At 44.8% G+C, this 26807-nt stretch overlaps 1 protein-coding gene across 1 annotated transcript in view; it reads left to right on the top strand.

The window, feature by feature from the left end:
• Positions 1-26807, top strand: part of LOC144606070 (uncharacterized) — a 49899-nt gene that overhangs the window by 6239 nt on the left and 16853 nt on the right. Inside the window, exons 2-4 of the mRNA XM_078421872.1 lie at positions 15968-16014; positions 19690-19757; positions 21906-25212. Coding sequence (XP_078277998.1) covers positions 15968-16014; positions 19690-19757; positions 21906-25212 — 3422 coding nt within the window. The remainder of the gene's footprint in view (positions 1-15967; positions 16015-19689; positions 19758-21905; positions 25213-26807) is intronic.

The raw sequence follows: 26807 nt of genomic DNA, 5'->3' as shown, positions 1-26807 counted from the left end.
GAGGCCGCCAGCTCCAGGTGCATGGCTGATGGTAGGCCGCAGCGGGAACGGAGACACGACCCAGAAACAAAGAAATGTTGCCATTACCCCAGTGTTCTAATCTGCTGGCCAGCACAAGACCCAACTGCACTTATTTCCCTTTGCAATCTTGTAGAAGGATCAAAATTGGTGTTGTCTTTTTGACAACTCTTTAGAGTTTATAGATACAGCGCGGAAACAGGCCCTTCGGCCCACCGAGTCCATGCCGACTGCCGGTAACCGTGCACACTAGCACCGGGGACAATTTACAATTTTACCAAAGCCAATTAACCTACAAATCTGTGTGTCTTTGGGGTGTGGGAGGAAATTAGAACACCTGGAGAACCCCCACCCGGTCACGTACAAACTTTGTACAGACAGCTCCCTTGGTCTGGATCAAACGCGGGTCTTTGGCACTGTAAGGCAGCAACTCTACCACTGCACCGCCTTCACTCTTTCGCTTTCACTTGCCCCTGACAGTTCATTTGGGTGGGAAATTAAATCTCCCATGAACTGTTTGCTGCTTGCCTTGTTATTTGTCTACATGATTATATAACTTAAATTGAGATGTTTACCATCAAGAAGGATAAGGGCAACAGGCCCATGGGAACACATGAATTCCCCTCCTAAGTTGCACATAAACCTGACCTGGAAATATATATTTGCCTGTCCTTCGCTGTTACTGGGTGTAAATCCTGGAACTCTCTCCCCGCCAGCAATGGGAGCCTCTACCCCAGAGGGATTGCAGCAGTTCAAGAAGGTGGCTCATTGCGACCTTTTCTTGGGCTGTTGCCTTGCCTTGAGCATTCTTGCCTTGTCCAGGCCGTGAAAATTAAATGAGAAATGAACCATTCAGTCTTTGGCTTTAAACATTAGTCTTGTTCATAATTTTGGGTTGGTGCTGCCTGTCTTCTACATGCGAAAGATCCCATAAATCAGAGCTCCTCCTTCCAGAACTATAACAGCAGCCCATTGACTCAACCAAAGTTCTTGTTCCAGTGCTAGCTTGCCCACGGTTTTGGTAGTCGTCACAAGAACCTGTTCTTTAATTCTGCTTCCAACATCCCCTCGAAAAGATTACTGACATGGAGCATTACAGCTGGAGCTAGTTGCTCCTTTTCCCGACTTTAAAACTTTCCATACCAACACCTGATAGCAAAGAAAATTATCTGCACCTAATTATAGAGGCCATCCAACACCAATCTTCCTGGCTGTACTTCCTCCTTTGGGAAGGTCCCGACTTCACTATGCCTTCCGATTATCATACTGTTTTTCTGCATGTATTCAAGTATTGAGTTTGATGACCCAGTTTTCTCTGCCAGGCTTTTCGCTAAGTACTGATTATTCTGCCATGGACACCTTTCTGTGTCTGAGCTTTGCATTGATAATGGACCCAATAATTCCTCGTGTCAGAGTATTTCCAGCAAAGACCAAATTAAGGCGTTAATACCGCTTGCACACGTGACAGTCTGCAGTATTTTTCTTGTCCACCTTTTTTGGCAATCTCAAAATACTGTCTGCACTTTTATGTCAATTAAGTGTTTAAGAAATAACTGCAAGCAATTCATGCATAATAAAATAAGTGGGATTAAATCAAATGGTCCATCACACGTATCCAACCCGTTGGTGATGGTCCTTCACCTCACTGTCTCTTCAACTAACCTCATTTTCTTGTTCTGCATTAAATTGGATTTAGCTTTTAATTTATTGATAGTAAACAATTAACTTGGCTATTTCTGGAACTTAATTTAAATTTTAATCTGGTAGTTAGCTTTTTTTTTGTCATTCTAATATTTTCTTTACTAACTTAACTATTCTGTCTTCTAACTCGAGATTTAGGCTAGCCATAATGGCGTTAAGGGTAGCTAGCTGCCTTTTATTGTTGGACTTTCTAATTTCTTTGTCTGAAGGGCAATGACTCGGCTGATCTTGACTGTGGCGAGCTTTGCGGTTTTAATCATTGCACGGCTGGGCCTGACTGCTGTGCTTGGATCGCCCTGGACCAGAGATGTAACATTGGCCAGCACGGTCACAGTGTGCTTCGAGTGTGACTAAGAGTCTATTTCTGTCGCACTCGGTGAGGACTTTGTTGTGGAGTATGACTTCATCCACATCGAGGATAGAGTCACCCAGAGAAACAGAGTCTTTGGACTCTGCCCTGACCATGTGCAGTTATGCCCTCCCTGAGCCGAAGGTGTGCTCGGTTATCTGATAATAGGGTTCTGGAGGAGAAAGAAGCTTTGCATCAGAGAGACATACTGCAAAATTTGATAGTCATTTCAGTCCTGTTTTCTAATTTTGGGATTGCAATGCAAGGTGGTGTCAGCGAGGCTTTTGAACAGACTAAGATAGACACAAAACGCTGGAGTAACTCAGCGGGACAGGCAGCATCTCTGGAGGGAAGGAATGGGTGATGTTTTGGGTCGTGACCCTTCTTCAGACTACTCCAGCTTTTTGTGTGTATCCTCGGATTAAACCAGCATCTGCAGTTCCTTCCTACACATTTTTGGGCAGCCTGTTAAAATTCTCAGTGGAATGTTCCCAAGTGGAGTAGCCATTTTTGTAGTCGTGGAGAAACGAAAGGCTAAGGCAGCAGCAAAGATACCAGAGGAGCAAGGTAGACCACTCGACCCTAAAATCCGTTGTATGTCGTGGTGCTATTTTAGTAGGCAGAAACTTGCAGAAACATTTTAAAAGAAAAATAACTAAAATCTGTGAATTGATAGATGAGATATATTCTGCATTTTAATGATATCATCACACATACTGTTCCACCAAAACACTGATTACACTGCGAGAGGCATGGCGAACGGCGGGTTTTGCCTACTAAAATGGCGGGCGTTACGCTCCTTTGCGTACTGCACTTCAGTATAGGTGATTTTAATGGAGTGGTCCATCTTGTTCCTCTAGTATCTTTGGGCAGCAGTGCATTGGGTGGATGGGTGTTATCCCCTTTCAGAATTTGCAAGCTGTGGCAGAGCGATCTTGCCTATGTTAATCTTGGACAGGCCAGTCAACACTGAAGTCATCCTCAATAACAGCTGGGGTCGTGCTAAAATCTGGAGAACTGTCACATGGGTTGGTTGAGCAACAGACTTTATTGTTCTTTATTGTAACATCATCCAACCTCCCAGACTCCTCCATTGGGCCCAGAGATGTTGGTACTTTGGGCTATGTTCACGGGGCAGTGGGCCTTGGTTGTTGATTCAGACCCTATAGTATCAGGCATGGGATATGAAATCTGGTGCTTTGCCTTATCTGATGAGTAAGGGCTCTTGCATGTTGAGCAATACCAGGAGAAAGCGAAAAGAGTAGCAAGTGAACAATCTCCTCTGGTTGAGGGACTTCAGTTCCCACCATTGAGCAACTTGGTAGCATTAGTCCTAGCTAAAATCTTTAGGATATCGATGGCAGTCTGAGACAACACAGAAAAATCATAATGAATCTCACTAATTATGGCACCCTTATTGGGAACAATTACCATTTTTGTTGTGCTCTTCCACACACCAAAGATTCAGAATAATACTAGTTTTGGGGGGGGGGGGTCCATGAAGTGTTGTGTCATTAGCAATATTTCACTTGGAGTTGTAAACCCGCCTACTGTCATATCCATCACTGCTACCGATCCTAACTTGTGCCACAGGTAGGGAACCTGAACCCCGATTACAGGTATAAAAATCAGCAGATGTACAGTGGCCACAATCAACTGAGCTGTTCACACCTTTGTGGACCACAGTGGAATGAACAGGTGGAATTGGCTTTATGAACATCCTGATCCTGGGTGGCAAAGCTCAGTAGTTTTATTATTCACCTGCGAGATGTGATCACCTCTGACCAAGTTGGTGTTTCTTGCCAATCTTCAGTTGCCCTGGCAGCAAGCGACCATGAGCCATAGTCCTCCGTACCAGACCTTGGCTTGAGTTTTGTTACTTGGATCCTGATCTTTGCAGGTTTGGTGATGTTTCTGGGTTGGGATTTTGCGTGATTTGGAGGTGGTGAGATGACTGTCTGCCTACAATCCAATCCTCCGTGGTGGTATAGATCGTGGCTTGGGAGATGTTGCAGGGGAGTCTGTAAGAGCAAATTGTGAACTCGAGGGCATGAGTCTAACTTTAGAGGGAAAAGATAGGAACCCAAGGGGCCTTTTTTCCCCACTCAGATGGTGGTACGTACATGGAACGAACTAGGGGAAGTGGTTGATGCAGGTACAATAACATTGAAAATATATCTGGGAAGGTACATGGATAGGAATGGTTAGATGGGTCAATAATGGGCAAATGGGACCTGCTTGGATGGCATCTTGGTAGCATGGATAAGTTGGGCTGAAGGGCGTGTTTCTTTGTGTGATTGTATGACTATGACCTGGGAGTTTCAGTTGAAGCCTTGTATTGTGGTAGTGCTTGTTATAGATGTACACCGCAGGCACAAAGCATTGATTTGGGGAGGAGAGTTTGTAATGGATGGTCTCAACTAACCATGCTGCTTGATCCTGGATATTCCCATTTTTCTTTTGTGGGAGAGGAGGGTGAAACCTGGCTGACCAGCTGCATATGTCTTCCTGCTCTGCTTCTGGCAACTACTACGTTCTTTTGTATGTGTTGCCGCTCTCCAACTGTGACCATCCACCCTTTGACCGGTTAACCTTGTTTGCTGCTCATTCTTCTCCCCTCTCCCTCCTCTGTCCAAGACAGCTCCACCCTCCCCACAGCTCAGAGGTCCTTTTGTCCCATTCCCACTTCTGACCACGGGTCTTTGACTTGAAATGTGGGTTCTATTTCTCTTCCAACACATGCAGCTGGATCTGCTGTGTTTTCTCCAGTGTTTTCTCTTTTTATTTCAGTTCGCCATGGAATTATGTTGATCTTTACCTTTAAAGATGGGCGAGTCTGACATTCCGTTGACTGCTTTTGATCAGGATTTACCTGAATCAACCACACACGATAAAACATAAATTCGGCATGATCAGAACTTAGTCAAACCGGTAGATTTTCTGAGCCTTTTAAAATTGTGGATTTTTGGAGTTCTACTTAAAAGCTTCAAGAAACAGGTCCGTGTCCTCCCTGATATCCCAGAGCTTTTTTCTTTTTTTTGCAGGAAAAGGCCTGGATGGGTTGCAGACGGACTTATCAAGATACGTGGAAAGGTTCCATCACTGGAGGGAAACACCGAGGGAATCTTGTCAAGTATCTTGATGCCTCTGACTGCAACCCATCCAGGCCAGGCAGCTATATGTCCTTGTCTGCCATCTTAAACTCCTGCTTCCTCCACTCTGTACTACCTGTAAAATATAATACAGCAGTTAAACTGCAACAGCGGCCCCCAAATCTCTGCTGCTTCATGTGTGGAAGCAGTGGGGATGTGAAAATTCCCCGACCGCTTAATCTATGTTGAAGTTGTACTCAGTGCCCCAACCAAAGAAGGCAAGCATATCGCAATGCCTTCTTCACGTTCTATGTACTTATGCTGCCACTTTCGGGGTGTTGTGAACTTGGACCCCAAGATCTCTCTGAACATCAATGCTGATAAGGGTCTTGCCACTAATTACATATTTTCCACTTCCATTTGACCTCCCAAAGTGCAACACCTCGCACTTGCTCAGATTAAACTCCATCTGCCATTTCTGTAGCTGATCTATATCCCACATATACTTTGACAGCCTTCCTCACAGTCTGTGACCCCAGCAATCTGGGGGTTACTCCAAACTTTCCAACCAACCCATCTACGTTTACATTCAAGTAATTTAGATACATCACAGATACAGATCCCAGATCACAGAACTCCAGCCTGTCCCTCCATCTTCTATCAGTAAACTCGTTCTGAATCCATGCAGACAAGTCACTGTTAATTCTGCGCATCTTATTCTAGATCATCCTACCATCAGAGACTTTATCAAATGTGTCGCTAAAATCCACGGAGACAACATCTAGTGCTGTATTCCCGTCAATCATCTTCGTTACCTCCTTTAAAAAAAACTTGATCAAGTTAATAGGACACTAATTAATTTGGGTTTGAATACATTAATTTGGCTCTCTGGAGGCTTTTGTATTATTTGGAATGAGAACGATGGTGTTTAAAAACCGTGCATGAAACTAGTTTTTAGGTGTAGCCTGTTGTCCACGTTTCATAAGATCGTAAGAGGAGTAGAATTAGGCCATTCGGCCCATCAGGTCTACTCTGCCATTCAATCATGGCTGATCTATCTCTCCATCCTAACCTCATTCTCGTGCCTTCTCCCCATAACCTCTGACACCCATATTAATCAAGAATCTACCTATCTCTGCCTCCACAGCCTTCTCAGGCAATGAATTCCACAGATTCACCACCCTCTTGACTAAGTGTTGGTGAATCCCTCTGACTAACAAAATTCTTCCTCATCTCCTTCCTTAAAGAACGTCCTTTAATTCTGAGAGAATCGGCATTTATCTTTTAAGGGTTATCTTTTCATCAGAGCCTGCCTGCGTCTGGTGAAAAAAACGTTGATCTGAAATGTGAATGAAAATCAAAAAAGGTGCAGATGCTGAAAATCTGATTTTTAAAAACTGAGTGCTGGTAATGTTCAGCAAGTCAAGCAGCATCTGTAGAAAGGGAAATGGTTGATCCAAAGTTTTAACCCTGGTTCTCTCCCACAAATGCTGCCTGACCTGAGTGTTTCCAGTATTTTCTATTTTTGGTTTAGACCTGAACTCTCCGCAATTGTCGGCTGACCTGTTGAGTATTTCCTTATAAGGATTCAATTTGTCTGCTTGCAATTGATGCAGAACAGGGTGTCTAAATGTAGTCTGCCTACGCCTTGCACATTACTGAATTGGGGTAGAGGGGTTGTCCCTGGTCTTGCTGTTGCATGTTGCGAAAGCAAACCTCGAGGACGAGCTCAATACAGATCTGAGTGGCTTTCTCCAAACTGACCATCTTCTTCCCACCTCCATTCCCCAGTTCTGGTCCTTGCCTGATATCTATTGGAGGATTGTAGTTGAAGAACCATCCATTCTACTGCAAGATGGCACTGAAGCACCAGGCTTGGCTCAGTGGGTAGCAGGTATTTGCAACTCCGCCCTGGAAATCTGTGGGTTCAGGTCGCAGTATCTCGAGCAGTGCGGTAATTATCTAGTGATCTAGTACATTAATTGTTGCTGTCCTGTTAATTGTGTAAATTTACTTCTCAAGATTGGCTGAAACTGGTTCACATTGGCCAACAGTGGTCATCATCATTGACTACCTTTGATCCAATGTTTCTCATTGCTAGTTACATTCAACGTATTGTTGATTATTGTTTCCTAATGACAAAGAGAGCCATTGGAGCAATTTACAGCGGCCAGTTAACCTACCAACCCGCGTGTCTGTGGCATGTTGGAGCAAACCAGCGTAGCATGTGGGGAAACCTACACAATCACGGGGAGAGCATGCAGACTCCATGCAGGTGCACCAGGGGTAGGGATCAAACCCAGTCCTCGTAGTCGTGAGGCAGCACCACCACCTGCAGAACCATTGTGCCGCCCCCTACTCCCCACTCTCTGCCCTGATGCAGGGTCTTGACCTGAATGTCAATGTCTCCCCACGCCCCCGCCACAAATGCTGCTCGACCTGCTGAGTTCATCCAGCAGTTTGTTCTTGGTAGAAACTAGTAACTGCAGATGCTGGTTTACAAAAGAACAGTGATGGAGTAGCTCAGCGGGTCAGGCAGCATCCCTGGAGAACATGGATAGGTGATGTTTTCAATCCTTTTGTCTCGCACCTGTTTTTTTCATCACTAGCCATTGTCCAACCATGTGCCTATCATATTTATTCACAAAATGCTGGCGTAACTCAGCAGGTCAGGCAGCATCTCAGGAGAGAAGGAATGGGTGACGTTTCGGGTCGAGACCCTTCTTCAGACTGAAGAAGGGTCTCGACCCAAAACGTCACCCATTCCTTCTCTCCTGAGATGCTGCCTGACCTGCTGAGTTACTCCAGCATTTTGTGAGTAAATACCTTCGATTTGTATCAGCATCTGCAGTTATTTTCTTATATGTGCCTATCATAGATCCCCCCCGCCTGTGCTGACCTATGACTTGCCATTCTTTTTCCTGCCCTTCCTCCTAACTTTTTATCCCCTACCCCCAGCCCCATTCTTGCATTCTGTCTGAATAAGAGTCCCAAACCGAAACGTCCACTATCCATGTTCTACAGGGATGCTGCCCGACGTGCTGAGTTACTCCAGCATTTTGTGTCTTTAGTCCTTTTAGTTCTTTTGGGAATTCTAGGCATGACTGGGTGGGTATGCGTTTTTTTTGTTGTAAAAGAATGCTTAAGGAGAGAATGAGGAAGCATTTTAAGGTATTCTACAGTTTCGTTTTTTTAAATTTATAGGTGTTGCTGTTTTAAATGAGTGCCTGAAACATCTACGAGTTGTAAACCTCAGCCCCCTCTGTACTGCCTCCCCACATCCTCACAGTCTGCGCCCAGCTACAGGAGTCATGCTTTCAGCTATTGTAGGGGGAGGTATGAGCAGAGGGCAGCAGCTGCCCACGTCTGACGCTGCCTCGTTTCTCCTGGCACAAGAGCTGTGCATAAGACTTCGGAGCAGGAGAGTGACCAGAGTGCCTGTCCATAACAGGCCATTGCAGCCACAAGGCAACCCACCGCCCCATGGACACGCTGAGCGGGATCGGCAGGCATCCCTGCCGGAGGCTGCTTCCCGTCTCCTTCCCCAGGACCTTCAGTGTAAGAGAGTGACCCGGACCTCAGTCCAGTGCAAGCCCCTTGACCCCGCACCCGTGACCCGAACCCACAGCCTCAAGTCCAGCGGGCGGACGGTCCGGAAACTGAACTACCGCAGGGTCGCGAGCCTTGTGCTGGTCGGATCACCAGTCGGCGGGAACAGGAGAGACAACCTCAAACCCAGGAAGAGTGAGCTGCCGGCCGAGGGCGAAGGAAGACCAGAGTCTTGTGTTAACCGCAGGAAGCAAGCGAGTGCAAAGTTATCCAGGGTATTTGGATTGGAGCAGAGGAAGAGAGCAGGGGCAGTGGGGAAGAGCCACTCTCTAGTTCGGCAGAGCAGACCACAATCATTTGGGAATCCAGGCAGTAACCAGGTGAGAACCCAACATGGCTGCAGTGAACAGGAGTAGTTGGAGCTTGGCTGTGTTGGTCTTGTCTTTTGTCTTCTGGGAGGTCTGGCAGATCAGTGACTGTTACTGGGTTGGGTGAGCCAGTATGTACAGAGGAGTCTCTAAAATTCCTTTGGCACAAAGATTATCCTGTTGTAACAGGTGGCTTTGGCATCCGCAAAGGGCAGGATCTGATCATGTTGTATGTAGGAAGTTTTCAAACATTTATAATGGTCTTGTTTCCATCTGCTTCACAGGGCATTGTGGTGTTATGTTGCTTGTCGCGTTGCAGGCAATTTACCCCTTCTGCCCATTCTGATCCCCCTTCCTATATCCATCACTGCTGATATAAATTTGTATGGGTGGGAATGAAGTTGAATGTGAACAGATGGAAACTGTGTGGCTGGGCACTTAACCTACTCTGTATCTCAATTACCATCTTTGCCCCTCATCTTTGCATGCCCACACCCTATCAATTCTTCTGGTACGACCTGACTAGCATGTGTTGCAAGTCACAACGAGGAGCATGATTCAGTTGATAAATCTGAAAAGCAAGTGTTTGTAAAAGGATTGTATGTATTGTATAATAATAATAATAATAATATATTTATTTTATATAGCGCCTTATCACATGCTCAAAGCGCTTTACAAATACATTTAACATAGAGACAAACAGACAAACTATCCTGACGGAAAAGCGGCGAATACTCAACGCCAGCGTCCTCTCACGTCAGGGTCCGGCAGCAGACATCAAAAAGCACAAGACACACAGATACAATTTTTTACACAAAACAGCCATCACAGTGATTGCTCTAGGCACACCCTCACTGTGATGGAAGGCAAAGTCTTATCTCCTCCTCATTCTTCTCCCGTGGCGCCACGAGGCAGTCGAGGCTCCCAACCCCTTGAAGCCCCCACCGGGCGATGTAAAGTCCCAGGTCCGAGCCACGCAGGGCGATGAGAGTCCTGAGCCCCCACCGGGCGATGTAAAGTGCCGCGGCCGAGCCACGCAGGGCGATGAAAGTCCTGAGCCCCCACCGGGCGATGTAAAGTCCCAGGGCCGAGCCACGCAGGGCGATGAGAGTCCTGAGCCCCCACCGGGCGATGTAAAGTGCTGCGGCCAGGCCACGCAGGGCGATGAGAGTCCTGAGCCCCCACCGGGCGATGTAAAGTGCTGCGGCCAGGCCACGCAGGGCGATGAAGGGCCTGCGGGCGGGTTGATCGTACCTCGCTGATGTGGGCCTATCATAGGCTATTCTTCATTTTCACTGTATCAATGAATATGGAAAAGAGAAACTTGATAAGTGTAACAATGATAGGGAGGGGCATAATGCAACATGGGATGGTCAGGACATTCAGAAAACAGACAAGACAATTCAAAATTAACTCACAAAACGCACCAGGATGGCGATGGAGATCGAAATTATTGGAGGTAGGTGCAATGCCATGGTCAAAAAAACGTGCCCAAAATGCAACCCCTCGATTGTAGTTTATAAAGTACAAATCTTGGTTGGGCCAAATAAAGTCATGAAAATGTGTCCTCACCATTGAACAAATAGATAGGGCCCATACAGATAATCCAGTCCAATAAACTTCTGAAGTGCTCCACAGTTCAAAATAACATTTGGAAAATGCACCATGGTTACATAAATAACATCTGCTGTCATAAATTCATCTTGAGAAAGCTTCTGTGCAAAGTATATCCAGCTGTTATAAGCTTATTGTCGGAGGAGCATTTATTATTCTTAACTTTAACGTTGAGTAAAGTTATTCAATCACCAGTCACTTCATTAGTATGGGTGTCATATGGGGGAAACGTTTGGAAGAACAGAGGATAAAATTTGTACAGTCTATCTGAAACGTTCATCCTAGTTTTGTTCTTGTATATCCTGGCTCTAGTTTGAGAATTATTCCACTTTGCTGCAGATTTCTTCCTCCTCAGAGTTTTTCTATTAATTTACCATCTAAACCCGTGGGAATGAAAATGGGTTGTAATCTGTCTAAACTCGTGCTTTTGTATCATTCTAGGACTCTGTAGTGCAGACCATTTCTGGCCATTGTAGCTTTGGTGTGGTGCGATGCCTAGAACTGAATGTGCTGCAGATAATCTGACTGCACAACTTCCTCCATGGCACTCCATCTGAGACAAAGCCACCATTCCTCTGTCCTTTCTGAACACTTGCTGTGCTCTGTGCCAGCTTTGCAATACATAAACAAACTATGACAGATGGTGGAAGTGTGAAGGAAAAAATTAAAATGCTGCAAAATCATGACAGATCAATTAGTATTTTTGAGATAAAAACAATTAAAATTTCAGAGCAGTGAACTTCCATCAGAACAAGGATTTCCGGCAGTTTTTATGCACAAGGGCGCACATCCAATAGTTTCGTTTAGAGATACAGCGCAGAAACCGGCCCTTTGGTCCACTAAGTCCACACCGCCTAGTGATCCTCGCACAGTAACACTATCCTACACGCACCAGGGACAATTTACAATTTTTTACTAGGCCAATTTGCAGTAGAAACCTGGACGTCTTTGGAGTGTGGGAGGAAATCTGAGCTCACAGGGGAAACCCACGCGGTCACAAGAAGAACGTACAAACGCCATACAATCATCACCTGTAGTCGGGATCAAACCTGGGTCTCTGGCACTTATATGGCAGCAACTCTACTGCTGTGCCACCGTACCTCTCAGTTAATAATCTCATTCATTAAGTAATTATTAAGAAAAATAATTTAATGTTTCTTGGATCCAAAGTAGGTGACTTGGCATTCTACCCCAACCCCTTCAGTAAACTACTTCTGGCACAGTTTTATCAGGTTGCTTATACTTCTTACTCTCATTTACACGTCGTTGTGCCTTCTGACCTGTCTGGCTCCTGTACTGATGCATGCCCAAGTATGACCTTTCATTTTCACGCATGGATCTTTTGAGATTTATGTTTAATGGTTTCGAAGGAATGTCTTTTCATTGTTAAACTGATCCTTGCCAGACCTCTGTTTAGCAAAGATCCTTGCTTACTTGTTTCGCGTACTGGGATGTGTTGACTGTCATAAATCTCCAGAGTTTTATTTTGTTTCCCAACCGCAATTTTTTTAACTTGGATTTGGTAACTTACCCCTGCAGCCACACTAATCCATTTAAAATCTGGGCCACTTGAATCAAAGCAAGAATGTAATATAATTTGATTCAACTTCTGTACCCAGAGTGAAAACTTGAAGTCTACAGGCACCTATCTCTTGCCTGTTGTTTTTAAATGATCTATTTGCATTTTCCTCACCCCAAAGATTTAGATAAGATCACCGAGTCAACTCAGAATGCTGGTATCCCTTTTCTCTCCCTCTTGATTGTCTTTCTCCAAAGCAAGTTGTTTTTAACAGGCAATTTCTTTACCCACCTCCAAACCACGCCCTCCCTCCCTTCCCCCACCACCATCTTGCCCCCTCCCAAACTCCACACCTGAGAGGGGAAGAGTGAATGTCTCTGGACATTTTGATGAAGACTATATGAGGAATTTCTGTAGCTTTGCTTCAGTTGTTGACAATCCAGTCATGCTAAGGGAAATAGTTGCTTCCTATTTACTCTTTTTGTGTTGCGTCTACTTCTAGATGCACAGAGTCACTTGCCCAGAGCAGGGAAATCGAGGACCAGAGGACATAGGTTTAAGGTGAAGGGGAAAAGATTTAATAGAAATCCGAGGGGTAACTTTTTCACACAAAGGGTGGTGAGTGCAGGGGAGGTAGTTGCGGCAGGGACCATCCCAATGTTTAAGAAACAGTTAGACAGGTACATGGATAGGACAAGTTTGGAGGGATATGGGGCAAACGTGGGCAGGTGGGACTCGTGTAGCTGGGACATGTGGGCAAGTTGGACCAAAGGGCCTGCTTCCACACTGTGTCTCTATGACTATGATTTCTGTAACCTTCCTTCTCGTGCATCCTGTGCCTTAGCTAGTGAAGGGAAATGCCCAGCATTTGGCTTGACCGGTTAATGTGCCTGTCCTTTATGTCCAGGGATCTGTGGACATGCATTCCAAGGTCAATGCTTAAAAAATAAGCGGGTGCAGATTTAAAACAGAGGAAGGGCATTTTTCTTTGCTGAACCATTTAAATGTTATTCTTCAAAAGGCAGGGGAGTAGAGTCTCTAAGCATTTTTGAGGCAGATTCTTGCTGAGTGAGTGGGATGGGGGTGGAAGTTTACCAGTAGATGGGAGTGTAGAGTTGTATTTATAATCTGTTAGTTTTTAAGTTACCTTCATTCCTTCACTGGACTTTGAGATGAATGAAAGTGCAACTTGTAAATTAGCTCCAAATGCAGCAACTGCTGGGTGACAATTGGTTCTTTTGAAATAACAACAGGCACAAAATATTGCTGTCTTTGGAGATTTAGGAGATTGGAAAGCTGAAGAGAGGCAATGATGAAAGATAACCGGACCAAATAATAGGCAAACAATAAGGCTCCAGAAGTAACGGCACTGTACCTGAACGGGGGGAGTCTCATAGAATCTTACCGAATAGTGAAAGACCTGATTATAGTTAATGTGGAGAGAAGATTTCCACTAGTGGGAGAGTCTAGAACCAGAGGCCATAGCTTCAGAGTAAAAGGACCTACCTTTAGATAGGAGATGAGGAGGGATTTTTTTAGTTTGAGGGCGGTGAATCTGTGGAATTCGTTGACACAGATGGCTGTGGAGGCCGTCAATGAATATTATTAAGGCGGAAGATTGACAGATTCTTGATGAATAAGGGTGTCATGGGTTATGGAATGAAAGTAAGAGAATGGGGTTGAGAGCGAAAGGTAGATCAGCCATGATTGAATGGTGGAGTAGACTTGATGGGCCAGATGGCCGAATTCTGCTTCTATAATGTACAAACTTGTTTTATGTATATGAGGTGCTGCTCCTCCAGCTTGTGTGTGGCCTCACTCTGGCAATGGAGGAGGCCCAGGACTGAAAGGTCGGAGTGGGAGTGATTGGGTTGGGCTGACATTGTTAGTTTTAGATCCCAACAATAGAAAGGATTAGATGGCCCTGGGGAAGTGGCAGATGATACCAGATTGATATCCAGCATTTTGTGAACCTGCTGAATTACTCCAGCATTTTGTGAACCTGCTGAGTTACTCCAGCATTTTGTGAAATGCTGCCTGACCTGCTGAGTTACTCCAGCATTTTGTGAATAAATACCTTCGATTTGTACCAGCATCTGCAGTTATTTTCTTAGAATACCAGATTGAAACATTGGAATGAATTGATATAGAGCCAACTTTCTCTCTGGATCATAATCAAAAATAGAGGAGTAGGTTCCTTGACCTCAAACTAGCTCTGTCATTCTTTAAGATTATATCTGGTGTTTATATTTGTTTTGTTTTCAATTTCATATTTTTGCCCTGTGCCTAATACCTCTGAAATTTGTTACCTCGGAGGAGTGTGTCCTTCAGATCCACACCCCTGAGAAAAGTTCCTCATCACTCTGTCTGATTGCTTTACATTTCATCCTAAGTCTGCCCCATTTCTGGAACACCTCCCGAAATTAGGAGTATTGTGCTCATGGTATTACCCTATCAAGGCCTCGTGTTTTAAGGAGATCACGTACTGCTGTGTGTAATCCAAAAGCAAAATACTGCAGATACTAGAAATATGACATGAAAGCAGAAGAAGCTAGAAATGCCTGTGGAAGATTATTGACCTCACTGTTTCACTCTCCACAGACACTGCCTGACTTGCTGAGCACTTTAAAAAAAAATCAATTTGGGAAAAGGATACAATTTGCCAAGCACAGAAAAAGATAAAATAGTTTTGAACTTTTTTCAGTTTAATAACTTGAAATGCTAGTTATTTTCAACCCAGTGATTAAAACCATTGAATCTCTGTTCTAAAAGTTGTGCTGCTTCCCTTGTTACTCTGTGCCTCCCACATAGCTCTATCTGTCTGTCATCCTTTGCCCCTCCTCGATCCATCAATTACTTGCTGTCCTTGGTCTTGCCCAGCCCCTCTGATACTGGCGATCTCCACTCCCTCTCCAGTGCAGGGTCCTGACCCGAAACGTCGACCATTCCTTTCTACCTCAGATGCTGTTTGACATGCTGGGTTCCTCCTGCAGTTTTTTTTCCCGTCTCTTACAACTGGTGTTGCGTGGTGGAGCAATGTTTATTTAACCCCTTGTCTTCCTGCCTGGATCGCAATCCAATTGGAACAATCTGCACATCCCCATTTATTTTCCACATCATCCATATGCCCACTGAACTGTGAGCTAGTTGCAGGGAAAATACTTCAGAATGTCTTGTCGCAAGTCGATAAACATTGGAAGAGAGTGCTTCTGAAATTGTGTCTACTGTTCCGATGTGGGAAGCTTTGGCAATCAAAACTGCATGTGGGATAATGCCAGAAGTAGCATTGAGATGACATCCAGAAGTGACTGCGTGCTAATTGCACCATTTCCACTCCTTTCATGAGTACGTTCTAACACGAAGCAGTCCATGCCTGTCTGTAGAAAGACCTGGACAAACATTCAGGCATTGGTGGTTAAATGAAGCGTGACATTTGCACCTCAATTCCGGGCAATAGCCATCTTCAACAAATATCAAGCCACCACATCTCACTCAAACACCTGTTTCCTCCTCTGTTTTGGGAAGCTAATCAAAAACCTGGATCGGGTGCAATAATACTGTATCTAAAACGTGAGCCAGTAGTAGAAATGGCTGTATTCTTCTACTGCCAGGTATCATAATTCCTGGGCAAGATGTGTTATCTTTGATGGGGAGCTCTCTACATGTGGGATGGATGCAGTGAGACCTGTTAGCCATGTTGCGTGAAGCTGGAGCAGTGTTACTGTTCTCTGACCTTTATTCAATTCTATGTCCACAGGCTGAAGGTAAAGTGGGACCTGAGACCTGGTTGTCGGCCATCAGTGAGTGAGTATCAGCCTGTCGTGTGCATGTTTCAAACTAATCGCTCAGATTGCCAAGGATTCAGCACTAAAGGAGCCACATTGACCTATTTAACTATTGTAACTTTACTGGTTTTGACTATAGTACACCTAAGCGGGAGAAGGCTGTTTAAGCCCTTGAGTTTGTTTAATAATAATAATAATAACTTTATTTGTATAGCACTTTTCATACAATTGAATGCAACCCAAAGTGCTTTTCACAAAAACACAGGACTAAACAAAAACACAATTTAAAACAGTAAGGACATAGACAGTTAATAATGTTAAAAAGCACGGATTTATATAAAAAATACAAAATAAATAAAAAATTGAGAGTGTAAAAGGACAAAAAACAAAAACACTGAGGTCAAATACAGAGTCCCTATACTTTCTGAGCACACAAGCTGCTGAAGGGTATGCTGAGATAAATACAAGAGAATAAAGGTAATATTTACAATGTCGTCAGAAGAAGTAAAGTCAGTTAAAAGCCTGATTGAAAAGATAAGGTTTTAGCTGCCGTTTAAAAATGTCAACTGAGTGGGCGTCTCTCATGGCCCTGGGTAGGGTATTCCACAGCTGAGTGGGTGTCTCTCACAGCCCTGGGTAGAGTATTCCACAGCTTGGGGGCGTCTCTCACAGCCCTGGGTAGGGTATTCCACAACTGAGTGGGCGTCTTTCATGGCCCTGGGTAGGGTATTCCACAACTGAGTGGGTGTCTCTCATGGCCCTGGGTAGAGTATTCCACAGCTTGGGGGCGTCTCTCACAGCCCTGGGTATGGTATTCCACAGCCTGGGGGCATCTCTCATGGCCCTGGGTGGAGTATTCCACAGCTTGGGGGCATCTCCTACAGCCCTGGGTGGGGTATTCCACAGCCTGGGGGCGTCTCTCATGGCCCTGGGTGGGGTATTCCACAGCCTGGGGGCGTCTCTCATGGCCCTGGGTGGGGTATTCCACAGCTTGGGGGCGTTTCCTACAGCCCTGGGTAGGGTATTCCACAACTGAGTGGGCATCTCTCATGGCCCTGGGTAGGGTATTCCACAGCCTGGGGGCGTCTCTCACAGCCCTGGGTGGGGTATTCCATAGCTTGGGGGCGTTATTGAAAAAGGCTGCTTCACCAATTTTCTTATTGCTGCGGCATTGAGAGGCTAACAGGCCGGCATCAGAATACCTGAGCATTGGAGTAGGGGCATAGGGAAGGAGGGACTCTGTAAACTATGCTGCTCCTAAGCCATTTAGGGCTTTTTAGACAAGAGGACTTTATAGTCTATCCTGGATCTCACAGGGAGCCAATGAAGGGAGTATAATACTGGGGTGATATGTTCCCTATTCTTGGTATTTGTTAAAAGCCGGGCTGCGGCATTTTGAATGGGCTGTAACTTGTTGGTGGATTTTGAAGGCAGACCGGTAAATAAGGCATTACAGTAATCAAGTCTGCTTGATATGAAAGCATATATGAGGTTTTTACAGATATGTTAAGAAAGGCCGTACTTTAGCAATATTTCTGAGGTGATAGAAAGCACACTTTGTTACCTTATTTATGTGAGATTTAAAATTCAGATCATTGTCAATTTTTACCCCCAGGCTTGTGACTTCTTGTTTGACATAGGTCGTCAAATTTCCCAGCTAACCGAGTAACATCTCTCCCTTGGGTTTTAATCCAAGTAATAAAATTTCAGTCTTGTCATCGTTGAGTTTAAAAAAGTTAGCATTCATCCATTTTTTAATGGAAAGTAGGCAGGAGGTCAACGAACTTAAAGCATTTGCATCAGTGGGTTCGACAGAGAGGTATAACTGAGTGTCATCGGCATAACTTAGAAAATTTACATTATGCTGTCTGATAACTCCTCCAAGCGGCAGCATTTACAAGGAAAAGTGTAACGGGTCAAGGCCGGTTCCTTGTGCTACACCAAAGGGTATATAATGCAGCTGTGACACATAGTCCCCAAGGCTAACAAAGTACTTCCTTCCACTTATATATGATTGGAACCAACTTAGTACCTGATCTGACAGGCCGACCCAGTTTTCTAGGCGATCTATAAAGAAAAACTGTGATCGATGGTGTCAAAATCTGTTGTGAGGTCTAAGAGGATCAGCACTTCAGGAAGCTTTCTGTTCCAAGGTGCCATGATCGGCAATCTCCCTGCCTCTTCAGTGCTTTACCCTTGTTCTCAACAGCAAGTAGTGTTGTAAATTTAGATTCTACATAACATCCCTTGCATTCCCTTTCACCGTGTGCTACCAGTCATGCCACCCCGTGTTGCTCATGCAGCATTTGAGGAGTGACCAAAGTCCCAGGTCTTCCTCTTCCATCTCCCCTTCTATGTTGTAATGTTTGAGCTGATTGAGCTGGAGAACCCTGATTGAGCTGGAGAGGTTCAAGATGGAAACAACTATTGAAAATTTATTTGCTTTTCAGCCTTTAAATTATTATTGCGATGAAAGGCACTCGCATACACTAAACACTGACAGTCTCAGAACTTAATCTCTTCCTGCTTCAAGTTTACTCAAGCCATTTGCAAGCATCCATGGAATTGTCAGTATTACTAAATTTCCAACTTCACTAGTCCCTTTTGAAGCCGCTCTGTACAGACGTCCTGATGAGGTAAAAGCTCCTGTACAAACGAGTTCCCTCACTTCAAGGGATAGCCTGCAATTGTGGCCAAACCAATGTTTCCTCAAGGTTCGTCATAAATTTACTTTTGTTCTCTGGGCCTCGTAAATAACGAATGCCAGAATTTAACATACTTGTAGTGCACACACTGCCCCGGCAGCTCTGAAGATTTATTCACCCTCCCAGCGCACCTGTTGTTTAGACCATATTGTTTCTGTCCTTTTTCCAATAGGTCACCTTGCCCTTGTTGTCGCATTGCACACCATTCTGTCAGCCCAGACCTCTTGAAGTCCATTTCTATTTTTATCACTGTTTGTGTCGCCTGTAAACATTGAGTATTTTAAGTCAATTATGTTTTTCTTTGAACAAAGCATTGGTCCTTGCACTGGCTCGGAACAACACCATCAATCTCCCTCGCATGTAAAATGCTGCCACTCGCCACAACTCTGCCTTTGTCCATTGGCCAATTCCACGTCTGTCGACTGATAACCCTTTTTATTCCATGAATCCCAATTTTCTTGTCTTTCCTTCTTGTGGGGCTTAAACAAATATCTCCAGAAAACCCACGTGAGAACTTTGGCAGCATTCCCTTCATCAACCTTCTGTTACTTCATCAGAAAGTTAGACACACATTCTATCTTCTCTCTTTGCCACCTCTCCTCAATAGGGTAGCATTTCTGCTTCTGGGCTCCTCAGCAATACAGATACAAATTGGGTCTGTTTAGATCTTATGTCAGAACTGTGCATCTAGCAGATCCCCAGACTGGAAGCGAGTGTAGTCAGCCATTGTTTAAAAAGCTGAATGGAAAAAGCAACCTGTTTTTAAGTGGATAACTTGGTGACTATTGGATTACAATTGAGAATTAGTTTATCACAAAAAAAAATTGTACCTGTGGTCAATCCATCACCCGCAATAAAAATTACGTTGAAATAAACTCTGAACAATTTGGCGCGCGTGGGAATGTATTGTGGAGAAGGTTTGTGGTGGTCAAAGAATCCTTACTTCTTTACCAAATATTTATTTTCATATAACTTTTCCTCCTCTAAAGTGTCACGCTGAAGGTGGAGTTTCCTGAAGACCACATCCAGCCCTGTGTGCAGCCTGCTGGCTTAAGTGGTGAGTATGATTATCTTGTCGTGACATTGTTATAATGTTCCATTGGTGGACGGTAGCTTGTCCCCAAGTAGACCTCATGCATTAAACTTCTACAGCTTTCGGGCAGATAACTGGGACATTGCCATCATCAGGGATACAACAGAAACCATAAAGGACATGAATATCATGCCCAGCATGAATATGGTGTGGACATCTACTCAAGTAGCGTTTGCAAATTTGCTCTTGCCTTTGGACTTGTGCTATTGTTCCGTCATCTCAGATTTACTAATATCAAAGATAAATTCTGCCTTTTGTTTTTAGGACATTTTATGATGGAGAATTTGCGGGTGTAATCGAACAAACAGGGTTTCATTGAAGCAGCTCTATTATTAATTGCCACGTGTGATATCCCACTTGCCCCCAGAGCTCTAACAAGATATCGAGTTATATTCCACAGCTACAATCCCAAAAAAGGTGTTTGCATTAGATGGCTGAGTCAAAACTTGAGGCTAAAGATCCTAGCGCATCATTGGAAAAGTAGCTCCTTGGTGTGTAGCCGAAGGAAGATAAATTGTGCTGTTCAAATCCCTATTCTTCATTACATTTGTGTGAATTTGCTTAAGGAACCAAGGCCTGTTTGTGTGGCACCTGTCAAAATGGTGTGCTGGCCAAGATTTCGTTGTCAGCATATTTAAAATGATTGTTGCCTCCTTCGCTTTATTGTGGAACCTTGCACAGATACACTGACACAACATCTTTGAAACACAGTGACGAAATGGCAGTGGGTGCTGTGAGGCATAGTCTGGAGCTGCTGCACACATGCAGGTTTACGCCGTGATTGTGACCAGAACCATGTACAGTTTTCCACGGGTTTGATGTATCTGCCTTTATTGACAGTGGTAAACGATTGAAGTTGGAAATATATATTGCGATCCACCAGTTTGCCTGAAAATGAGAGCCAAGTAGGCTAAAGATATGTTTTCTCTTTGTCAAAGATAAATCCAAAAACTATATGGTACAGCAAGTGTACTTGCTCATCGTCGATCAAGAAGTTGTTAAGAACCCCCTTTAAATGTTCTAATAAGCCAAGGCATTGTATTGTCAAACCAATATCAGAACATTTTTCATAGATTTTCTCGGCATGTGGGTGGCCCTTCAGCCCATCGAGGTTTGTGGATTTTTTCAAGAACACTCCAATCATCCTGTCTTCCCCATAGCCTTATTCTTTTTCATTGATGCAAGGCCAGTTTTTACTGCAGCCTTGGTTTTTTTTTAAAGATATTCCAGCAGCAGTCATGTTTTCTTTATCATTTTTTAATTTTGTCTGCGGTTATGTTTTTATTCTTATTCTAGGCTTATTCTAGGCTTTGAAACTGTCACTGGAATCTAAGTGGTGGCTCCAATTTCAAACTTGAGTCAGGATTCCAAGATGCTGCTGTGTTGAACTGATCTACTTTAGTCTTCAGGGAACAACAGGAACTGTCCCTTCCCATTCTTACTTTGGTTTATTTTGTACTACTCGTGGATAGGAGGCCATTTGGCCCATGGAGTCGATGCTAGTTCTCCCAACAATTCCCTTCCACAAATAAAGCCCAATCCACCTGTTATCTTGCGCCCATCCTTTTTTCCCCCTCCAGCCACCCACACTAGGGGCAATTCACAGCCAACTAACCTAGCAGCAAGAAAGTCTCGGAGATGGGGGCGGAAACTAAAGCACTTGGGGCAATCTATGCAGTCACAGGACAAATATGCAAACTGCACACAGACAACACTGGATGATACCCATGCTGCAGGAGCTGTGAGGAAGCAGCACTAACCACTGCATAACCATGCCACCCTACTTATGTTCTAGGAGCAGAATTAGGCCCGTCAAGTCTACTCTGCCATTCCATCATTGCTTTCCCTCTTAATCTCAATCTCCTGCCTTCTCCCCATAACCCTGGACACCCTTACTAATCAAGAATCTGTCAATCTCCACCTTAAATATATACACTGACTTGGCCTTCATAGCCGTCTGTGGCAATGCATTCCACAGATTCACCACCCTTGAACCATAAAATTCTCTAGAATAAAAGTAGATAAAACTGGATGGGAAATTTTTTTTGTCTCCATTTGTAGCATGTTTCTTTGTGCTTGGTGAACTGGTTTTAATTATCCGTCTTGTTACAGGTGAAGATGATTCGAACTGCAGAACCACCCCATGGATTAGTGAGAGTGAGAGAGCAGAAGATCGCAGTGTGATGGATGACTGCGGGGGAGGATTCCCTGCTGCTAATGTTTGTTGTGAAACAAGATCCAACTCTCTGCTGTGCAGCCGTGAGCCACAGTCGGCCAGCAGTCAGTATTTGTTTACAGCGTTGGCCAGTGAAATGTGCACAGAAAATGGAGCAAATAGCTCTACGTTGGAAGAAAATACCCGACCCAAGGTTCTGCAGTGTGAAGCTCCAGCAATGTGTGTCGGGGCAGAGAAGGCCCAAAGGGTAGCTATAGAAGGCAAGTGTACAGGGGAGGCACTTGGCGGGAGTGAACTGTTTATGGTACCTCTCCAGAAAGCAGCCTCTGAGATTGATTCCGTTCGCCAAGTGTCTTTAAAAGGTTTAGTGACCAGTGACGTGCCTGACTGGATTCCTTCAGCTGCCATAGCAACCAACCAGTCGATTGTAGGGAATGACGTGCCTGATGAAGTGCTTGCTTGTAGTGGAACTGCCATTCGGACTCTGGAGCAGAATGGTTTGGCTCCAAGTAAGTCGACTCCTGAAATACCTATGGAGGGCAAGGTGACCGGCGATGTTCATGCAGAGGGTTGGTTGCCCAGCGAGGCATCGGAAGGCAAAGTGATTAATCGGTGTGGGACTTGTGCTGTACAGGGAAAAGACCAGCTAGCTGATCAATCAATAAGTGCCTCAACCAGTGAGGTGGCTGCAGAGGACGTGGTGGCCAAAGTAGAGCTGGTGAGAGCCACAATGACCAATAGTACTGCCAATGGTGCATTGATTGAGGCATCTTCAGATAATACGGAAACCAGGGCTAATGAAATAATTACATCCTTTCCTGCTGAAGACGTGAGATCCAGTGCGAGACCTGATGGGAATCACTTTGCCTCTGAGATGCACACAAGAGCAGAAACTACTACAGATTTTCCATCCTTTGAACTCCCAACACAAGATAAGCTAATTAATGTACCCAGATCTACTGTGTCCACTTGCTTGACTACTGAAGATATTATCAAACCCATCCACTTGGAAGTTGTAACAACCACATGTATTGTCCTCGAGAGTGCAATGCCAAAGGTCTCTCCATATGTATTTGCGGATGTGACTGGAGAGAGTGAGATACCCAATGAAAAGGCACTGACTAAGATACTGTTTGAAGAGGCTGTGTTGGCTGATGTCGCTGAAGGTCCCAATGCCAGTATGGAGCTTTCTGCAGGAGTTGAGCTAACCACGGGAGTGCTTTATGATTTGGCAACCGAAGGCGGGCTAATGGAGGATGAGCTGGCTGATATACCTACAGATGTCACTACCGTTGGCATCGACTTTTACACTGGAGGCGATCCAGCCGTGGAAAGATGTGGGGTAGAGGACGAAGCACCTGGAGGCAGTCTGCTGTCTGAAAATGAAATTGAGGCAGTTGATCCAGCGTGTGAAAGTGTACTGCCCGGCATGCTGTTGGATGCTGAGTTAATCGATATACCTACAGATGTGGTCATCAATGATTTGCCTGGCAAGGAAGTGGCCGACAACATGGAGCCTTTAGAAGGTGCAAAAACCAACGGGGAGATGGCAGAGAATGGATTGCTTGCACTATATCCAGATACCATCATCAACAAAATCTGGGGATCAATAAAGGCAGTGCATTCCTCTGCAATGTCAACCAGTTGTGTTGTGTTTTCACCAGGATCTTTGGCACCTCTGGTGGATGAAAAGGTGTGCATAGTTCCTGTGGAGGGTGTGATGAATGATAATAGCTTCACTGAGGAAAAGAGGTTGGTGAGGCCACCACATGATACAAAGGGACTGGTCACAGCAGGGCTGACCCATGATACTGAAAGAGAGCTTACAGCAGCAACAAATCTACTCGGAAAAGGGGCTAAAAGCGTAGTGGAATGCAAGATGTCGGGGGAATCCTGCAATATTAAGATCTTCCAAAATAAGGAATGTGAAACATTAACCTTCAACAGACCAAATGTGTGTGCCTGCAATGAAAGTGATGCAATGTGCCATGAAGGTAATGACCGTCGAGCTGTCAAGCCCCGTCACCGGCAGTCCGAGCCTGTTGTGTTGGCAGTTACCGAGTGTTGGGAGCAGGAGGCAAGCTGTGCGGCAGATGCACGGGATGAGCAGAGACTGGATGGCAGGGCTGACCTTGGATCCGTGTTGGCCAGTGAAGCAGAGGCTGCCTGCTCTGCCAAGAGAAAAGTATCCGGCTGTAAAAACAAGAGGAAGGGATTTGCCAGGTTAAAAAGGAGGAAATTAAACCGCGCAGTGCTCTTCTCAAATTATACTCCGAATGTGCCCAGACTGAAACAGTCCTGTCTGAACGGGACGTCAGCATGTGTGGAGTTCTGCAAGGGGGGGAATAATAGCATCAGTTCAGAGTTGGGCCACACAATGCAACATGTGGAAGAAATAAAACCAAAGCATCTGTCTCTCCTACCACTTAATGATTTAGCACATCACAAACTCTGCAAAAAGCCCCTGCTATTGGAACACTTGTCGGCCATTGCCAATGGCTTGCGTGTGCTCTCCACCGGCTCAGACATGCAACAACAACTCTGTGCGACGCCCAAACACATGTCAGTGGGCCTGTGTAGAAGGTTTCATCAAACAAAAATAATTAAGGGTCTACGGATTGGCTTCAGTAGCGAACTAGCAAGCTCCTGTGATGTTTTTTGTCACTTACTGCCCCAAAGGAAAGATCAGTCCGTCAGTGCTCGTGCTTGTCGCAAACTCCAGCCTGCACTTTCCTCCAGAAGCAGTAAGCAGATGGTGCATTCTGGCTCTCCTGCTTTGTCTAATCTCGACCTGATTTTGCTGCTTTCTTTCATCAGTGACGGTGGAAGAGTTGATCAGCACTGTGTGTCTGAAAGGACAAATATCTCCATTATCCCTCGGCGCTCGAGCCATGACTCGAGGTGGCTCTCCCGACGCCAGGCTGACTGTGGCCAGGCCCTTTGGTCGCCTGCTTCCCTGCACACTGTTCTTGCACTTTCATCTCCAGCCTGCTACAGGCTGTGGACAAGGCAGCGCAATTGTGGGAGGGTGTCAAAGGCCCAGTGGCCACTCTTGAATATTTTTGGAGAGGGTTTGAAGAGACTTATTCCCCCTGTCCCATCGAACAGACCTATTTGGCCACCGTCCTGTAATTTGGCCAGAGTGGTGTCACGGTGCAGCCAGCACATTCCATCTTCCTGCACATCAACATCCATTAGTCTTTCGAACAGCTGGCAGTGCAGTCTATTGGCGGATACTCCCAGGTTAGTGTGACACGATTTGTATTCATTGATATATTGAATCTGTGCAGAGATGGAGGCCATTCAGAGCATCGTTGTCTTGCCAGCTCTTCGTAGGTCGCAGACTGAACAATACAATTCTTACTTGCTGCATGCCTCAGTCCTGCAGATCAGATTACTTCATTTCCATTCAATCGTTATCAAGCCCTTTGACTAGGTTAATTCCCGGAATGGCGGGACTGTCGTATGTTGAAAGGCTGGAGCAATTAGGCTTGTATACACTGGAATTTAGAAGGATGAGGGGGGATCTTATTGAAACATGTAAGATAATTAGGGGATTGGACACATTAGAGGCAGGAAACATGTTCCCAATGTTGGGGGAGTCCAGAACAAGGGGCCACAGTTTAAGAATAAGGGGTAGGCCATTTAGAACGGAGATGAGGAAGAACTTTTTCAGTCAGAGAGTGGTGAAGGTGTGGAATTCTCTGCCTCAGAAGGCAGTGTAGGGCAGTTTGTTGGATGCTTTCAAGAGAGAGCTGGATAGAGCTCTTAAGGATAGCGGAGTGAGGGGGTATGGGGAGAGGGCAGGAACGGGGTACTGATTGAGAGATCAGCCATGATCGCATTGAATGGCGGTGCAGGCTCGAAGGGCTGAATGGTCTACTCCTGCACCTATTGTCTATTGACCCACTGTGTCCATGCTGACTAGTTTTACAGATTTCAAAAGTGCTACGAGGTTTTCTGGGTGAAGAAAAATACCCGCAACCAGATAGTTTGAAGAATCCCAGTGATTGTAAATTTTCCCGGTGTGGGACGAATGAAGGAATATATATATATATATATATATATGGGAAGGGAATTGGTTAGAATGTAGGATAGTGGAAATGAATGGGAATGATACCTTTTTATCGTATAATTAAAAGTGACTTTCCCAAGTGGGTATTTTGGGGTCTTTTATTTCCATTATATTTGTGACTTTGATAAGTACATAGTCACCAAAGGAAATACCAAGTTTACACCCCAAACAGGACCAAATGAATCTGAGGAATATTTCTTATTGGATCCCAGCAATAGATTGGGGTATTTTCCAAAAGATGATATGATGAAAGAGGGGGTAGATTAAATTGTCCATGTACTGTTGTTGTTCACGCATTCTCAAGCAAAACCATGATATCTAATCAAGATTCGCAATGTGTATGGAGACTATTCTTTAGGCCAATCTAGGCTCGAACGTTCCTTCCACACATTTGACAGACATGTAACAATGCTGTACCATCAGTAGTTCTTGATCTTGTAAGATTTTCCTTCCCTCTTGGCTTGGCGGAGGAGTCAAATGATAGTTGTGGTTGTTTTTTTTCCCCTGACTGGAGGCTTGTGACCAGTGATGTGCTGTGTTTTATATATATATATATATATATATATTTGGATGATAGTGTAAATAACATTGAGTAAATTTGCAGATGATACAAAAAAGTGGTGACATAGTGGACAGTGAGGAAGGATATCCATTTCCAACAGGACTAGTTGAGAAGGTGGGCCAAGGAATGGCAAATAAAATTTAACTAGTTGGTGTGTCAAACCAGGGCAATATTTGCATAATAAATGATAAAGCCCTGAAG

This window comes from Rhinoraja longicauda, chromosome 25, assembly GCF_053455715.1.
Source record: "Rhinoraja longicauda isolate Sanriku21f chromosome 25, sRhiLon1.1, whole genome shotgun sequence".
NCBI lineage: Eukaryota > Metazoa > Chordata > Chondrichthyes > Rajiformes > Arhynchobatidae > Rhinoraja > Rhinoraja longicauda.
Note: the sequence above shows the minus strand (reverse complement) of the source record. Positions and strands in the feature narration are given on the sequence as shown.